The sequence below is a fragment of the Astatotilapia calliptera genome, chromosome 8 (genome assembly GCF_964374335.1).
Source record: "Astatotilapia calliptera chromosome 8, fAstCal68.1, whole genome shotgun sequence".
Taxonomy (NCBI): domain Eukaryota; kingdom Metazoa; phylum Chordata; class Actinopteri; order Cichliformes; family Cichlidae; genus Astatotilapia; species Astatotilapia calliptera.
The window spans coordinates 15,543,596-15,562,656 of NC_137429.1; the positions used below are offsets into that span (position 1 = coordinate 15,543,596).

The following is a 19,061-nucleotide window of genomic DNA, read 5'->3' on the forward strand; positions in this document are numbered from 1 at the left end:
TCTACTCTGTAGTAGGGCCGTCCACTATTACATTGCTCAGAGAGAACATACGTGCAAGTGCCTTGAAAGTGAAACACTGTGTTATCAAAGGTGTAGTAATGGGGATCACCGCTTATGGTGCAGGTTCCTCTTGGCACTGTCTGACAGGAGAACTGGAAGGAAGCTGGCTTGCAGATCTGTGAAAAGGAGCATGGCTCATTGCGGCATTGCAGGCCTGTTGAGGTACATGTGCACTTCTGTGCACAGGTCCTGTCACTCCAGAATGAAGCACCCAGCTGCACTAATTCACCTTAAAAAGAATAAAATGAAATGTCCCTTATGCCTTGTGTTAAATGTCCAGACATTTATCTTACATTTTTTTCATGTACTGTCAAATAACAGCAGGAATTGCCTCAAGGCACTTTATATTGTAAACTAAAGACCCTCAAATAACAGAGAGACCACTGCAACAATCCAACAATGCCTAACAGCAGTCTGAGATGTGCTCTGTTGGGAGGATACGGCACTATGATTTCATTAAGATAAGATGAGGCCTGATTGTTCAAGACCTATATGAGGACAATAATTTTACATTTGAATCTGGCTTTAACAGGGAGCAAAAGAAGGGAAGGTAGTATAGGAGAAATATGTTCTTTCTTTTTAGTCCCTGTCCGTACTGCAGCATTTTGGATCAACTCAATGCTTTTCAGTGAGTTTTTGGGAAAATCTGATAATACAGACCGTTCTTACTCCCGAGGCGTAACATCCCAATGTTTTGTCACGTCCCACGGCGTTCCTGAGGAGCGCGAAAGGTGACCTTCCGTGTTCTTATGGTACGCGCCGGGTTATGGATGAAATCAAGTGGAATAACGGTCCTGCGGTAATAGACATTCCAGCCCTGTATTCCAGCCCTAAACCTAACCTTATCCCTAACCATAACGTTATTCCTAATCTTAACCAGTACTTTAATGGCATGAAATAGTGTTTTCCCAAGCAAACATTTGTAGATTGAGACCAAACGGTTCTCATATTCCCTCATTTTTCCAATCTCGTCATTTAGGAACGTGTTGGGTGTCCGAAAACGTAATATGTTGACGATTTGTCACCTAGCATAAAATGTTACGCTTTAGGAGTGAGAACATGTTGGATAATAACGAATCACAGTGGGCCAGACTTTAAGTAATAAATGCATGAACAAATTTTTTAGCGTCACTCTGAAATAGGATTTTTCCCATTTTAGAAATACTGCATAAATGCAAGAAAGCCATTCTAATTATTTGTTTAATATGAGCACCGAAGGACATAACCTGGTCAAAAACAACTCAAACATTTCTCTTAGTGTTACTGGAGGCCACTGTAATCCCAGTCCGAGTGTGCATCTAGTTAGACATCATGTTTGTAAGAGTTTTATAGCTGAGTACAATAATCTTATCTTTATCTGAATTTGAAGCAGAAAATTGAAGATCATCCATGTCTTTATGTCTTTAAGACATTCCTACAGTTTAGTCTTATGGTTTCATTGACAGAGCTGGAGATCATCTGCATTAGTGATGCGCGAATCATGAACGAATCGTTCAATACTGGAGAATCACTTTACTGACTCATGAATCATAAGCCCAAATGACTCACTGACTCATCCCTGTTGCTGTCAGCAGCAATATATCTAGCTTATAATTAAAATTGTGGAGAAAAACACAACATCCAGTATCTTAACAAAAAAATTTCTGTTCTGAAGTGGAAGAAAAAACCCTGAGTAGAAGCTCACATCAAGACAATAGCTCCTCGGTTCACAGTAGTATCGCTCTGCTAACATGCTAACAGCACATTTGAGCTACTCACCCCCTTCCTACTGTGCTGAATCGTAGAGCGAACGAATCACTCAGGACTCACTAATCCCCTCCCTCCTGTGCTGAATCATAGGCTGTATCCCAATTCAGGGTCTGCAGCCTTAAAGTACGCATTTCAAGGCCGATTACGTCACAGCGGCGCACCAAAGGCTGTCCCAATTCAAAGGCTGCTCGAAATGCGGCCATGAAATGCATCCTTCATTTCCCTGAATTTTAAGGCTGTGGCAGTGTAGACTTTGTGGCCCAACATATCCCAGAATGCATAGCGCGGCGATGGGTGTGGATAAATTTGCAGAAAAAAACGGCGAATGAGGGGCGGCCGAAGAGTACACTTTAAGTACTGAATATTATGTCACTTATTTATGTGCAAATGTTTAATAACGAAGAACATTAAACATTACTGTTGGCCACATGTCGGCAAAGTTATGTGACATTAGTGACATTTGTACTAACTTGGTTTTAAAGCCTTTACTTTAAAATATACGCCGTTCAATAGCTGAGCTTAATCTTACAGAGAATGATCAAAGCTCATGTAGAAACAAACAAATGAACAAAAGATTTTCTCCTTCATTTCTGTCAAACAAAGCTATGACACGTTTCCAGTGGTTAGTATCATGGTTGCTAGGCAACCTGGGCAGCGCAACGGAGGCTAGACTGTCCCATTACACAAGCCTCGCACTTCCGGCCTTAGCGGTCTTTGAGTACGCGGCCCTTGAGGATCGTTGAGGCTGCGTACTTTAAGGCTGCAGACCCTGAATTGGGATACAGCCATAGAGCGAGCTGTATGGCTCGCCCCCTCCCTCCTGTGCTGAATCGTAAGCGTAAGCGAATCACTCAGGACTCGCTCACCCCCTCCCTCCTGTGCTGAATCATAGAGGAACAATCACTCACTGGCTGTATCCCAATTCAGGGTCTGCAGCCTTAAAGGCTGCATTTTAAGGCCGATTACGTCACAGTGGCTCGCCGAAGGCTGTCCCAATTCAAAGGCTGCTTGAAATGCGGCCCTGAAATGCGTCCTTCATTTCCCTGAATTTTAAGGCAGTGGCAGTGTAGACTTTGTAGCCCAACAGACATGGTGTGATTTTCTCACCCAATAAAGGAATATTTAATATTTCAGTCTACTCTTCATTTTTATCAGAAACAGTTATCACAGCTTGTACATTTGCTTTTTACACATATATGTAAGCAATGAGCCAAATTTAGTAATGCCAACATACTGAAGGAACAACATTTGTCTCTTATATATAATACATCTATATATACACTGTCAAAGATACTTGAGTGTCTTTGAGTGAAGGTTTAAGATGATAGGACATATGAATAGCTGCAACTTGAATCTTTACTGAAGCTCAGTATTAGACACAGAGTTCACTCACATGTGCTGTACCAGTGTACCTGCAAATGTGATGTGACAATAGAAGTGATTTGATTTGAGAGTTCAAACTCACTGCTGTAATAACTAATAATGATTAATATAATAACTATAATATTGGCCATCTCATATTTACACTGACTTTAGCCTCATGAACAACATTAACTATTTGTTATTTACTAGCTAATCTTATATGACTGTTCAGTACAGATATGAAGCCCAACAATCATGTTTTACAGTCCTGTGGTCTCAGCCTCAGATACTTATTAAATCACACAAAGCTTGTGTAGAAACAAACAAACAAATATACAAAATATGTTCTCCTTCATTTCTGTCAACCACACGTTTCACGCTATCATGGTTGCTAGGCAACCTGGGCAGCGCGACGGAGGCTAGACCGTCCCATTTCACAAGCCTCACACTTCCGGCCTTAGCGGTCTTTGAGTACACGGTCTTTGAGTACACGGCCCTTGAGGACCGTTGAGGCTGCGTACTTTAAGGCTGCAGACCCTGAATTGGGATACACCCACTCACTCACTCACCCTCTCCCTCATGGCTCACAGCTTCTTCTTCTTCTTGGTTGGCAACCAATGTTAAGGTGCATTACTGCCCCCAGGCTCACAGCTCAGTGGACATTTACATGAGAAAATATATATTTGACACATTTAAGGAAAATACTAATAAAATAAAAAAAAATTAAAAACCCACCCTTTCCTATTGGTCGAAAAATGTACCATGTCAACCAATCAAAAGATGATATGGCAACATGGCATTTAGTTGTTTAGGAAGGGGGGAAGTTTTAGGAGTGATGGCGGTGTTTTGAGATGTGAGAGATTTGCAAAGTTTAGCGCAAATCTTGTGTAGTGTAGTGTAGTCAATAGTTTTCTTGTGTGTGTCAGAACAATGAAGCGACTGCTAAATGTTACAGCTGTTACAGGAGTGATACATCTCCTGTTGTCAGGCCTGCAGGTATCAGGCTTGTGATGTTCTCCTTTATCTCATAGTGGACAGAAATTATTTTTTGGAGTGGCACAAATAATTTGTGTGGCATCAAATTTGATGCAGAACACCTGATAGTTCTGTAAATAATTTGAAATGTTTATTTTAAAAAAATGTCTTGTTTGCATAACTCAGTTACTTTTTTGAAGAAGCAACTATATAATTAATTGCCCAACATTGGTCATTATATCCTGTATTTTGCAGACAGAGTTACAGGACTCTCTCCCAGACCACAGACTCATACTCATAATATAAGTCAGAGCTTTATATTAAAAAAAAAGAAAAGAAAGAAAGAAAAAAAAAAAAGGAAAGTTGTGTTTTCAAAATTGGAGTTCAAGTTATTTTTTACTTCCAATAGTGTTAACATACTACACAGGTCATGAACAAGATTTTATTTTAATTTTCATTGTAAGTGGGCTAAAGCAGTCAATTAAAAGTAGTCTAACATAAATGTAAAAGCTGTAATTTGATTCTTTTAATTAACCATGTAACTTGGATAGATTAGATGCTGGCGTGACCACAGTGCACACATCTGCTGTTGCTCACAGTGGTCCAAGGGACTGCTCAGGGAGTTTGTGTGTTCACTCAGACACATGAAAAATTAGAGGGAACATTGGTGGTCACTACAGTGGACAGCTATTCAAAGGTTTTTTTCTTGTATTTGTGTCAGTGTTGATGGTATACTTGCACATAAACCACTACATTGGACACTGATGTGTCAGTCCATACCCTGCCATGTTTAAAAAACATGAAAAACGTATGTTTAAAAAAATGAAGTTCAAAATGAACATGCTAGTTCAAAAATCTTTTTTTTCATGCCTAAATATGAATAAAAATACTTAAGAAAAGTAAAAATCCCGATTGAGGTTGTCATAATTCATGCATGAAAGGCTCCAACTCTAATGTACTGAGAAACCGCATCCACTTCAGTTTTTGTCATCTGCTTTGCATGCAGTGCTTGTGTTGAAATATGAAACTTTTCAAACACCAGCGCAGGCGCCACCGAATCAGATCACATTATCAGCGGAAATCCTGAGTGAGAGAGATAGTTCCTTATGCAGTTTGGCACCAAAATGAAGAAGTTACCGTATTTTCACGACCATAAGACGCACTGTGCTAAAAGGCGCAGTCTCAGTTATGTGTGCCATTACTGTATTTAACACACACATAAGGCGCACTGGATTATAGGGCGCATACAAGTACCGTATGCGTATTTAAAAATAAAGCGGGAGCAAACCTGAGTTCGGTACCTTACTCACATTTTTATTACCAGTAATCGTCATCATCAACAACACACAAGCATACAAGTGTGCGTATTTAAAAATAAAGCAGGAGCAAAACAAAGTTTGGTACTCACATTTTTATCATCAATCAAACCCATCGAAGTCCTCATCCTCTGTGTCTGAATTGAACAGCTGCGCTAAATCTTCATCAAACATGCCAGGTTCACTTTCTTCACTGTCAGAGTCACTTTCCGTGCCGTGCGGCTCCTCGGAAATGATGCCGGCTTTTGCGAAAGCTCGAACAACAGTGCCAGCAGACATGTTAGCCCAAGCATCTACAATCCATTGGCAAATTGTGGCGTAACTCGCCCGGCGCTGGTTTCCACTCTTGGTTAAACTGTGGTCTCCATCGGTCATCCATCGCTGGATGTGTTTGTCGCCGATGTGTTTGCTGCAGTAGGAGCGGAAGATGGCCAGCTTTTCCTTATAATCCGCTGGAAGTTGCTGCGCTACCGTAGTCCTGGTCCGGAGGGAAAAATGGCACCGTTTCATAAAAAGTGAAAGTGAAACTGCTTTTAGCCGAATGGTGACCGTGGAAACGCTTCTCCCGCTCGTTCTTTGCTCGATGATCGCCTTATGTCCGCGGAAACTCAGCTGCGTCTTCTTGACCTGCTGGAGCTTGTTTTCCAGCTTCCTCCACTTGCGAACCATCGATTCATTAATCTTAAATTCTCTCGCCGCTGCTCGATTTCCATGTTCCTCCGCGTAGCTGATGGCCTTCAGTTTAAACTGTGCTTCGTAAGCGTGTCTCTTTGCCATTTTCAGGGTTGTTAAAACAACGATGTCCTGCATAACGCACATACCTGTTCTTTTATACAGGTATGTGCAATAAAGTCAACGCACACACTTCACCCTTTAGCGTTCTCATGGTGTTCTCTACTACGTCCTCCTTACAACACACAGGGCGCACTGTGCTATAGGGCGCGCCGCACTTTTTGAAGAAAATCTAAGACTTTTAAGTGCGCCTTATGGTTGTGAAAATACGGTAACAACTGTGATAGGTAATCTGTGTTAAGCAATGTGTCCATGTGAATCTTGCCTTAGGACAGTGGTTCCCAAACCTTTTTTGCTAGGCCCCCCTGTGTTTTACAAGAAAAATGTCTGCCCCCCCCCCCCCCCCCCCCCGCCATATTTTGCTCCATTGTTGTTTATTTCACACCTCAAACATTTAGTAAACAATTAAGCAAATACAAGTAAGCTGCAATAAATTACAGGTAGTAATAAAAAAAAAACCTACTAACTCTTTTACGCTACGTCCACACCTACACGGGTATTTTTGAAAACGCAGCTCTTTCTGTGCGTTTGGGCCTTTCGTTCACACGTAAACGGCGTTTCGAATCACCAAAAACTGAGATTTTTAAAACTCCTTTTTTGCATTTAAGTGTGGACGATGAATACAGAGTTTGTCACGCAACGTCAAAGGTATGTGCCTTCTTTCACGTCACGCTGTACTACTACTGTACTAATACTGTTACTGTTAATCTGACTATCTTCAGGTTTTACACGCTTACATATACACATGCAGTTACTGTCCCTCCATTTAGAAAGGCAGAGGCGTCATGGTGTAATTATTTTACGTGTAGCTGTTTTTTTCCTGTGTAATAATATTCAACATTGCTATCAATACATTTTTCAAAAAATGCCTCTCTGTGAAAAATGGGTTCAAAAACATAAACAACTGTGGAATACTGTTTGTTCGTAATTTGAACCGGGGGACAAATTGTGGCAGGATCAGCCTGATATTATTTTTATCCCGCTGTAACTTTACTGTATAAAGAGCTAACATCTCCAAAATGTCAGGAGTAGTTAGTCATTACAACAAGTGTTTGTGAAATAAAAATCAAGAATGTGGGATACTGTTTGTCCGTGATTTGGAGAGCCCAGCGCGTGCTCCCGACGAAGGGAAAACCAGTTATGCAGGGGAGACCTACCTTGGCACTTGTGCAGGTGAAGCCAAAGGGAAGATATGCTTCACCATATTTTCTAGTCTTTGGCTTAGAATGAAGTTGGTTTGGAAACATATTCAGCGATGCTTCATCTCCTGCTTTGCGTTTGTGTTGGCGCCCCGTGCTAGCAGTGTCCAAGCGTTTTGGGTGTTTTTCCCCCTTTTCATACCGTGCCCCCCCCAGTGTTGCCAACTCCTTAGTAAGGAAAATCGCTATTGGCTGTCCTAAAAGTCGCTAGAAGTCGCTAAATGACGTCATCGCCTAATCTGCATAATTGGTCATGCTAATCTAATTGTAACCTATGTTGTTGGAGAGAGAAATAACATCGTGGAAGAGACATAAAGTGAGTAAAAAACGTCCTAAATGGATTTAGAGTTTATTTAGAACTACAAATGAAATTTCTTTTAGCAATTATTGTTTTTTTTAATGTCACAATTCCAACCCTGCTCCTTTACCCGGGCTTGGACCGGCAAAAGTGACACGAAATAGGCACTCTGGTGGAGTTACTTTGTGTGTGTGTTTATAAGTAGTTTTAAACCTTGTGATCCACAAAACAGCATAAGAGTAAAAGAGTAAAAGAAGAACTGACTGCGTTACAGCACCCGCTGCTTTTTGAGAGTAAAAGCGATACGCGCTTTCACGTCTTTTTTTAGCAACTTTTTTTAGAAAAAAAGTCGCTAAGGGGTCTGAAAACTATATATATAAATATAGCGACAAAGTCGCTAAGTTGGCAACACTGCCCCCCCCCCCTGCAATGGCTCTACGCCCCCCCTAGGGGGCGGGTCCCACACTTTGGGTAGGTCTGCCTTAGGATAAGTCACTTTGTTGGGAATGGCTTCTCTCTCTAGCATTCTTTATTCTTTGCTTGCCATATGTTGCCATTGAAAATCTTTCAAAACCTCGGAATTCATGGGCTAAACATCCTTTAAGCAGGTAAAAAGAATGTTTTTTAGCCTCCAACTAATAATTTCAAAGCTGATTTCTCTTTGAAATTCCTTCATGAATTATTGATTGCAACAACATTAGGGAAAAACAGTCAGAGACTTTGATGTTAATAACCTCAACCTCATTGCACCTGAATGCATTGTGGTTAGAATTGTTGCCTTGCCTTTTACAGTTGCACATGACTGTAATGATATCTAACATAAAGGCTGCAGAAGCAGTTGCCTTCTGTATCCTGCGGTCTTACCATTAAAAGTGCAGCCTGTTGATCCATGGTCTGTCCGGAAGGCCCAGCGACCTGGTTCATTGACGTTGCTGCTAAGGCGAAAATTTGAGTTACTCCCTGATGCAGCACTGGTGAATGATCCAGGGAGGACATAATAGTGAGTGGAGCCAATTGTATCATAACCAGCCTACAAATGTGAGTCACAAGAATATGATTAATGCATTTAGAAATAATGAATGTTTTTTCATTAGTGACTATGCAGAGCATTGACTATAGTAGGTCTGACCTGAATTCTCAGTGTTGTTGAGGCTATTATACCGTAGTTCATCAGCACAAATGAATATTGGCCTCCAGAGATCAGCACAGCTTGGACAGTAGTGCGCTGGAAAATATGAATTCAGTTTACTATATGTTCTGTTTGATCAGTGTTCTGCTGGATTTACACCTAATTTTGTTATGATACACTTTTCATGTATCACCGTATCAAATGTATTAATTCATAATTTGTGCTTCAATTTCAATGGTCTAGATTTCAGATAATTACTATTAACCACCTTAGTTTCTTAATATGAAATGCTTTAGGTAATCTTCAGGTATCACTTTTTTTATAAAAAAGCACAATATTGAAAAATAATCTTTGTATGAAATCTGTCACAGGAATTCATGTCTTTATGTCTGGAAGATGACACTAGATTACACTAACCTACTGTTCCTGAGTTAGTAGGCAACAGACTTTCACGTACACATCACACATAAGCACATAATTTAATTCCAAATTTTGGAAGCTGACTTACTGTTCCGCTTGTGGGATAATAGGCCACCTCAAACCAAGTTGCAACAAAGACCCAGTTGGCATTAAAGTTCAGTCCTGGAAAGTATTGATTGATGTCCCGTGTAGCTTGCTGGAGAACACTGCCACTGGTGTATTGGTTGTAGTAGATCTGACCATTTCCTCTGTTGTCTAAATCTGTCCAGAATGGAGCGATGATGTCTCTTAATCCATGCATTGGAATCAGTTGGGGTACATAGCTATACCATGGTGCGTCAAAGGTCAGGTGTCCATTGTGATTGACCTGAAAAAAAAAGGGAAAATAAAAACATTCTTGCAAATACGTTGTGGGAACCTCTGACTTATAAATTCACTTAGTGGACCAGTAAATGTTAGGTGTCCATTATGATTGACCTAAAAAAAAATTGAAAAGAAAAGAATATTTCCTGTCACAACATCTAGATAAACAGATTCAGATTTTGTTTTGCAAACCAGGTTTTATATTGTAATTAGTGGCAGGAAGTTTAATTAGACAGCTAAATATTTTTATGGTACAAATGTAGTAAATGAATTGTTACTGTTAATTTTACATACGTAAATGCTGTTATATGTCCTCCCAAAATAGAAAAAAGGTCTTAGCAGGGTAATCTTTGGAGAACTTCCATCATCTATCGCAGAGCTTGCAGTTCCAGATGTTGGGTAAAGAGGTCCTAAGAAGCAATTAGGTAGACCATGAAAAAGACAGAAAAGGCCTATATGGTTAATATTCTGGAAACATAAATATAAAACATTCATCGCTGGCTTTCAGTCTTTACTCCTATGTATGTGTAAATGTGATATAAATTGAGGATAAACTGATGAAAGTCAAATCTTTAGAGAAGGTTTTGAGAAGACACAAACTTACTGACAACCTGAGCAGTCACACCTATACATGAAAAAAACACAAATAAATAAAATGCAAAGCAGAAAATTATGTTTTCCAAGATTGCAAGATTTTATTTCTGATCCAAAAACTTTGAGTGATCACTTAGGAAAAAATAAACACACCATAAAATGGATTAAAGGAACATAAATACAATTACTAACCTGTCATTCCAAAAAGCAGCACAAAAAACATGATTGGACCTGCCATTCAGTCAAATCAGATCTCTTCATTTAAAAGGGAAAATTTATTTTTTGTTTAATTTATAACCTAAGTGCAGAGCTAAATTCAGATGAATCTGTTGAATCTTGATGTAATATTAGTTGTGAGTCTCTCACGCTCATTTGAGACTGCAGGGGACACACAAGGCTTTATATAGTTGGGGATATTTACCTAAGAAATGTAATCTAATACTCTATCAAAGGATATTCAAGAAGAATGATATCAGATACCGTTACCATGGTTAATAGTCAAGCAGTAACTTTAGCAACCATAGAACAGATCCCGGACAAAGGGTTTACTGCTGACACAGTAAACCATTCTCAAAATACAAGTGATGGTAAATACTGTACTTACAGTCAGGAGGAAGGAGTGGAGGAAGACAAAATGTTTTTGCCTCATCAGTTTTGCTGCATTAAGTAAATTGAGAAGCTCTGGCTTTTTCTTGTCCATGCTGACTCTACATGACAGAAAAAAAAATGTATGGGTGTCTTCTGCACACTGAAACACTGAAATTCATCAAGTCAAGTAGTGGACTCCAGTTAAATTAAATTATATTTATACAGTGCCAAATCAAAAGCACCAGCTGCCTCAAGGTGCTTTATATTGTAAGGTAGACCCTACAATAATACATACAGAAAAAAAACAAACAATCAAATGACCCCCCTATGAGCAAGCACTTTGGCGACAGCGGGAAGGAAAAACTCCCTTTTAACAAGAAGAAACGTCCAGCAGAACCAGGCTTAGAGAGGGACGGCCATCTGCTGCAACGGGTTAGGGAGAGAGAAGGAAGACAGAACAAAGGACATGCTGTGGAAGAGAGCCAAAGTTTAACAGCAAGTATGAGTCAACACAGAGAGGTCTATTAATACATAGTGAGTAAGAAAGGTGACTGAAGAAGAATCACAGGCAGAATAACTAAGGGAGGATTCAGGGTCACCTGATCCAGCCCTAACTATATGATTTAGCAAAAGGAAAGTTTTAAGCCTAATCTTAAAAGTAGAGATAATGTCTGTCTCCTGAATCCAAATTGGAAGCTGGTTCCATAGAAGAGGGGCCTGAAAACTGAAGGCTCTGCCTCCGATTCTACTTTTAAATACTCTAGCAACAACAGGTAAGCCTGCAGTGCGAGAGCGAAGTGCACTAATGTGGTGATATGGCACTACATATGGAACGCCAGGACTGCCATAATGAATTAATTAAATACACCATTAAATAATTAATTAAATCAGAATCAGAATCAGAATACTTTATTGATCCCTGGGGGAAATTATTTTTTGTTACAGTGCTCCATTTTAAACCAACAATAATTGTGGCAATAATTAATTAAAATTGGAATTAATTAAATAAATAAATAGTTATGACACATGTAATTAATTAATTATTGACACATTTAATTAATTATTTATGTATTTCACATTTTAATTAATTATTGACACATTTAATTAATTAATTATTGACACATTTAATTAATTATTTATGTATTTCACATTTTAATTAATTATTGACACATTTAATTAATTATTGACACATTTAATTAATTATTTAATGATATATTTATTTATTTCATTTTGGCAGTCCTGACGCCTGGCTCTCATCATGAAATAATTTTATCTGTCAGCCTCACCCATCAAACTCAGGGGGCGGGGTTAACGCTGATCGAGTCAAAACCATTGTTTTGGCCTGGTGGCCATTGTTTCTAGCACACAACAACCGGCATGTGGAAGCTAACAGAACTGAGCTTTGAAAAACCCTGTTTGTGTGTCACCAAATACCGTTTTAATATTTTTTTAGCCAAGAATGTAGTGGTTTAATCTTCATGTGTCTGGTCGGTTTGTCAAGATACAGCCTCTTTGCAAAAGTGTTTCGATGATTTCGGAGATGTCTGCCCAGTCTCACGGCAAAGCGTGGGATAGACCCGCTCGCCTCGCAAGCAATCCCACCGACAAAGCGCAGGCCCCGGTACACAGCTGTAGTAACCCCCGCTGACTTCTTTTACTGAGGTTATATTTATCGGTGTTTTATTTCCTGATGTTCTTATGTGTCCTACGTGTTTCAGTCGCCAATTCTGAATTATAACTAACATTAAAAACATGTTTAAGGAGGAGAGAGAGCAAATAAATCTGTTTAACATCTGATCTTTGGGTTTTTGTTCAGTAATCAGCGTGACCTGTGTATAAACGCATAAAAGAGATAACGTTGGTGTTTCCGTCATGTAGTAACTGCTGGCTTTAACTGTACAAAGGTTGTTCGACACTATGAAACACATACAGACTTCATGATGTTCGGCTAATATTTTTATTGTGAATATTAATCATGCTGACCTCGCTCTGTACACCACGCAGCGAGGTCAGCATGTCCACGATATCCACGATATCCTCAGCTCCATGAGTTAACACAAAGTTTCCCACCTGACTATCTAACTTCCAACTATTCCAGAGATGTGAAAATATACAGCATAAAGAAAAGTGTAAGAGACTCAGCAGCAGATTAGAATAACAGTTATAGATTTAATAAATCACCAAATGAATCCAAGAAACGAGCAAACCTGTTCCGACAATTTGAGTTTGTATTCCCTCAGCTGCAGACTCGCTGCTGTTTAAATGTTTGAAAAGGAAGATTAGATATAAAAAACATAGACTCAGTCTGCCTTCACATTTGATATGAGGCCAGCACGTATAGTGGCCTCAGCTATTACTGAAATACACGTGCTATATCATAAACTATGATATAAATAGGGAGGTCCTATTAACATGTTTAGTTTTAAAGGACACCTTCCTGCCTTTAGTCTCATTCATGAGCAGTATTAGTTTTCTTCTAACATCCAGAAGTCTGCACGATGTGTTTCATAGTTTGTAACAAGCCTTTGACAGGTAAACATAACATGACCGAAAAAGCAAAAAAAAAAAAAAAAAAAAGAGAGAGAGAGAGTTGACATAAGAAGAGAAAATGCTCTCAATTATGGAGACAGGCAAATGGTTCATTTATGTTTGATGTGTGTTTATTCCTCCCTAAATATCGTCGGTGAAGTTCGCCATGCACGTCAGATTTTCCTGCGCATTTTTATACCTCTGCCAACAGAGAGAGAAAAAAAATCACATTCTAACAGACAGCTGGTGCTTAGAATACAGTTGAATAACTATTAAAAAACAGATGATATTTAGATGATAGTTCAGTCTAACACATGTGCCAGTGAACCATTAAACGTCTGTGAAACTATGCAGTTATGAAACGTAACTTTAACCTCAGCCAAACCGATTTGCTCAGTTGTAAATAAAACAGCGAAGTAAACGTGACCCGACAGACAGAACCTGAGTGAATGAAGTCCAGCGTTTAACCACTGAGAGCTAAAACTCAGCTGAGGTTTCAAAGCTGTGTGCCGGTGATTGGACATCAGCCGCTGATGAAGCTGTTCGCCTATAAAGTGCTCTGTAAGGAAACAAGCTCCAGCAGCTCTGCGCTCGGGGAAAACACTATATTTACTTATCTTGTGCAGAAAAATGCGCTGACATTGCTTTATATCGAGCACCGGCTGCCCAGTTAAACTGTGACTATCACCAGGTAACGTAGGCGTGTTTCTTGAATTAGCAGCAGGTGTTAAACAGCTGACAGATGAGGAGGAGAATGCATGCAGGTAAACTGAGGGTCTGTTGAGCTGATCGCTGGTTTCGTGAGAAAAATGTCAGCTCGTTATTTATGTTACAGAAGCACAGAGACACAAGACCAGGCGGAAAGAGACGATCGTTCGGTGAAAATGAGAATCTGCGAATGCAACATGTGGAACACGGAGAGTGGAATATGTAAACAAACCGGTTAACGTAACCCCCTCGGTGCACTCTGCATGCTAATTGTTAGCAGAGCTAGTGAAATCTCTGAAAACATCTGAGCACTTTTGCAAACATATTCTATGTTGACAACCTGACCAGACATACGGCGCGACATTCGCGGCTAAAACACTGTTAAAAGTGTAGCTGGTGACAGAAAAACGGGGTATTTTAAAACTACACCACCACCATTGCTGCCTGTGATTTGATCTGCATTCTGGGATACCTGGCTGCCCCAAGTCTACACAAGCAATCGATTATCTAGGATCGACCTGTTTTGACTTACTTTGCACAGCAACCAATCAAATGTTAGAGAAGCTGCATGGGCAGCGTTAACCCCGCCTCCTGAGTTTGATGGGTTTGGCTGACAGATAAAATTATTTCATGATGAGAGCCAGGCGCCAGGACTGCCAAAATGAAATAAATAAATATATCATTAAATAATTAATTAAATGTGTCAATAATTAATTAAAATGTGAAATACATAAATAATTAATTAAATGTGTCAATAATTAATTAATTACATGTGTCATAACTATTTATTTAATTAATTAATTCCAATTTTAATTAATTATTGCCACATTTAATTAATTATTTAATGGTGTATTTAATTAATTCATTATGGCAGTCCTGGCGTTCCATAACTACAAGCAGTGTTGGGTAAGTTACCTTAAATCCCCCCTAATATTGGTATGATCCGAGCTCAGGCACTAAGCGGGGCGGGGCAGCTGCTGCCTATGAGTGCGCTGTTGGAGAAATGGAGCTAGGCAGACAGAGGAGAACTGAAGTTCGACCAGGTACCAAAGCAAATCATTCGTACTGTACAAATAATGTAAATATGACGGTGTATCACGAAAGATTGATATCAAACTGATCACTTGACCCATATTACGTTACTTGCTCTTCAAGTGAATCAACAAATGGCGAAATGAAAAGCCGAACAACAACAATGCTGTTTCTTTAGAGAGTCTTAGCTTACATGTGTGTTTATTTCATATTTTCAGTTGTTGTTCAGTATATTTCTATGCAAAACAAGAGGAACTTCAATACATAGCAGTATATCCACAGTTGAAACCAGATATTTACATACACTTTATGGAAAACACAAGAACATCTTTTTACTGTACAACATCAATTTAGAGTAAACTTGTTTTGTTTTGGATAAATAAATATTGAAATATCTTTTGAATTAGTTAAATGTCAGAATAAAGAGAGAGCTGTCTGTTTTTTTATCACTTTCATCAAATTTAGGAGTACATGTAAACTAAGTTTATTGTTAATTAATAAGAAAACTCCAGACGATTCCATTCTGAGCTGAAGAAGCTTCTGATAGGTTAGTAGAGTCCATGTGAGCAAATTGGTGGCACAGCTGTGGATGCATATAAGGCAAAACACAGAGCCTGTTTCTTTGAAATGGGAAAATCAAGAGATGTCAACCAAAACACCAGAAAAAGAATTGTGGAGCTCCATAAGTGTGGCTCAATTTTGAATACAATTTGGTGCCATTTACAATTAAGAAATACAGATAGTTTATCTCTTTACTCTTAAAGTTAACAAATATGTTTTTTATATTTATCAATCTAAAAAAATAAACATTTAGTCTGATTTGATGTTACAATTAAAAAAGTGTTTGTGTTTTTATCTGAAGAGTACATAAATATCTGGTTTCAACTGTATATTTGATGATTGTCAGCACAAAGAGGGAGAGAGAGGAACAGAGAGGGAACAAGAGCAGGTGAGACACACATGTTAGTCAAATGGTTGTTTACCAAAAGTATCACCGTATCATAGGTTCTCATGTATCTCGTACCTAGTGTTTCTTTTTAGGTTTGCTATTTTTCAAATTCTACATTTATTAAGTTATGCAGGCTTGTTTGCACAACAAGGCTAAATAATTATATAAACTTTTTTCAATCTAAATAGTGGACTTTGGTAGAATTAAAAAAATAAGTGTAGTGCAGGTCTATGATGATTTTTAGTGCTACTATCATCTAGTTCTGATTCTGGTTCTGTCTTGGTTAAGTCCTCAGTAGTCCTGATTTTGAACTGTTGTAGTCCTGTTTTAATTCCGGATCGGTTCTGGGTCTGGTTGAATTGGGGTTTAGTACTCGTGTCTTGATACAGCCCTGACTTTGTTCTGCCTTGCTGCTTAATTAAAAAAGTAGTTTAAGGTGTCCTGCATATGTGATATATATTTTTCCCTATTTGAAGTCATTGTTTTTTGAACAAAACTCAAAACAGAGCCTATTAATCTTTCAGTCATTTGTAGCCAGGTGGACGATAGATGATAACAAATAAGACTGGTTTTTGAGTTTTACAGCTGGGGTGGACAAGGCTAAGCATCAGGCTTTCAAATGAATTAAACGTCTGTCTTGGTCTTTGGTTGATTAATAGGCTGGTGTGAAAAATTGCTGCCACACCACCCCCTCGGCCTGTGCTTCGAGGTTTCTGATAGTTAGACTGACTCGGGGGTGTTGATTCATTTAAACTAAAATAATCATCCTGCAGCAACCAGTTTCTGTAAGGCAGAGTAAATCGATTTGTTGGTCAATTATTAAGTCATGTACTAACAGAGACTTGGAGGAGAGAGACCTAGATGTGGATACTGTATTGTTCTTTCTTTGCGATTTTTTTTGTCTTTTAAGTCTTTTTTTTTTGCTGGTTTTTAGTTTGTTTGTTTTTTGTCTGTTTGGGAGCTGACACAGTCTCTAAGGGGATGGGGTTTTGGGGGATAACAGGAGGAGAGAAGCTACAGTGAGACGTGTAAGACTGCAACTCCGCTTCCTGGTCCCAACTCTGGATAGTCATTTGGGGGGTTTAATACATTTGGCCAGATTTCTAGAAATGAGAGCTGCTCCATCCAAAGTGAGATGGATGCCATCTCTCCTAACAAGACCAGGTTTCCTCCAGAAAGTTTCCCAATTATATATAAAGCCCACATCGTTTTTGGACACAACTCAGACAGCCAACAATTTAAGGAGAACGTGCGGCTAAACATGTCACTCCTGGCCCGATTGGGGTAGTGCTTATAACTGCAGCTATTCTTTAATGTCAGATATTTGTCATTTTCCTTGAGAAAAGTTTTGTCTAAATAGCTGCAGAGGCAATTCTGTCGCACCCAGGATGTCAACACTTTTATTGCGGGTTATCGCTTGGGATAGCGTCAGAGAAAAGTTATGCTTGGACATGTCTTAAACTAGGCCGAATTTTTTTTTTTTTTTTTTTTTACAGTGCGCTGAAAGGAAAACCTGTCAGGTGTCATCCCTCCAGGGGATGATATTTTGTGTTGAGAATTTTATTATCAGCTCTCTTTTAAGCAAGCCTGCAAGGCTGAAACTAAAAGCGCTATAAAATATCTTACTGAGAGCAAATGTAATGTGAGCTTCTCCAGATTACAATGGGCTTCGGGGAAATTCACCTATCTGGGCCACAGATAACATAGAATGGTGAGTCCCTTTGTCTAAAAGGATTGCAGCGGGTCAATCCATTCCAAAGTCATAAAGATTTGTGTTTTTTGTTTTTTGATATGACGTCATATTGGTCTCAGTGGATACTTAAATATGCTGCGTGAGAGGCTCCACTATCAGCAATGATACACGTGAGGGGACTGTGAAGGGCTGATGACATGTATGAGCTCAAATTGTGGTCATAAATATTTTGTACTTGTAAATCAGAATGCGTAGTTGTGAACAGAGTTTTGTAAACTTGTAAACCAAAATATCTGAAAATGTTATGTTTGTGCATCTATAGATAGGTGCATCTATACACAAACTTGGAACATGCCCTGTCCAGATGGCAAACATCCATGGGTTGATGGATCTAATGATAAAGAGGAGAAACATGTCTCACACTGAATTGCTTCAGATTCTCATGAGTGAACAACTTGATGTAAGGTAACTTGAAGCTTTGTTTTAGCAGATGAACAACTAATGCTGTTTCATATTTTTTTGTGAAGTTTTTTTTTTTGTATTATTACTGTTATCTTTTGCATATGAAGGTTAGACTATGAAGATGATTGGAAATGACCAAAGGGTGGAGATTCAGACTCAGAGGAGAGGATAGTGAGGGTGAGGATAAAAATTAAAGAGTGAAATTGTTTTTTTTCCTTCTGACTGTAGTGAGAATGCACATTGTGAAAATTCCTTGAGCGTGTAATGATGTAGGGGAGCTAGAAAATAAATTCCCATATTTTTATGTTATTTTTGGGTAATCACAAAGGGTGGAACTGTAGTGGAAAATTTCTTTATTCTATGCATTGATCACATATTATAACACTATCACTTTAGCAATAATAATAGTAATATCACTTTGTCACTTGGGATACCGTCACATCTATGTCTTAAGTTTCCATACACAACAGTGGGGCCATTGTGAGCAAGCCAGAGACATCCAGGTGCCGTATGTGCAGGGGTGTTGGACTGATAGGTAGTGGGGTCCTGGTGTTTGTCTCTGGGAGGTAGGGAGGTGACGGCATGGCCGTAATTCTTTGAAGAGAAGGTTTTAAGGATGAGCTAAACTGAAGGTATAGACTCACGTGATGTGTTGTGGAATGTTTTTGTCTGTGTGTTAATATAAGAGATCAGGGCGGTGGCCATTGTTAGAGACCAATTTGGCGTTTCATCAGAATGTTTCTTTCCATATTGCAGTATGTAATTAAACCTACTTCAAAAAGACGCTCACCAGGTGTTTGCAGTTTATTTAAAAATTCCACAACAATAGCGATGACCCTTTTG

The 19,061-nt window shown here is 39.0% G+C and overlaps 1 protein-coding gene across 1 annotated transcript; it reads right to left on the reverse strand.

The window, feature by feature from the left end:
- Positions 1 to 105: 105 nt before the first annotated feature.
- On the reverse strand, positions 106 to 10,405 carry LOC113019363 (sushi, nidogen and EGF-like domain-containing protein 1). The gene is made up of 5 exons (XM_080305748.1): positions 9,958 to 10,405; positions 9,389 to 9,667; positions 8,881 to 8,976; positions 8,616 to 8,781; positions 106 to 176 (listed from the first exon to the last, which is right to left on the reverse strand). Exons 1-5 carry the CDS (start codon positions 10,156 to 10,158, stop codon positions 106 to 108), a joined length of 813 nt encoding a protein of 270 aa, XP_080161874.1. The 5' UTR covers positions 10,159 to 10,405.
- Between the last annotated feature and the right edge of the window lie 8,656 nt (positions 10,406 to 19,061).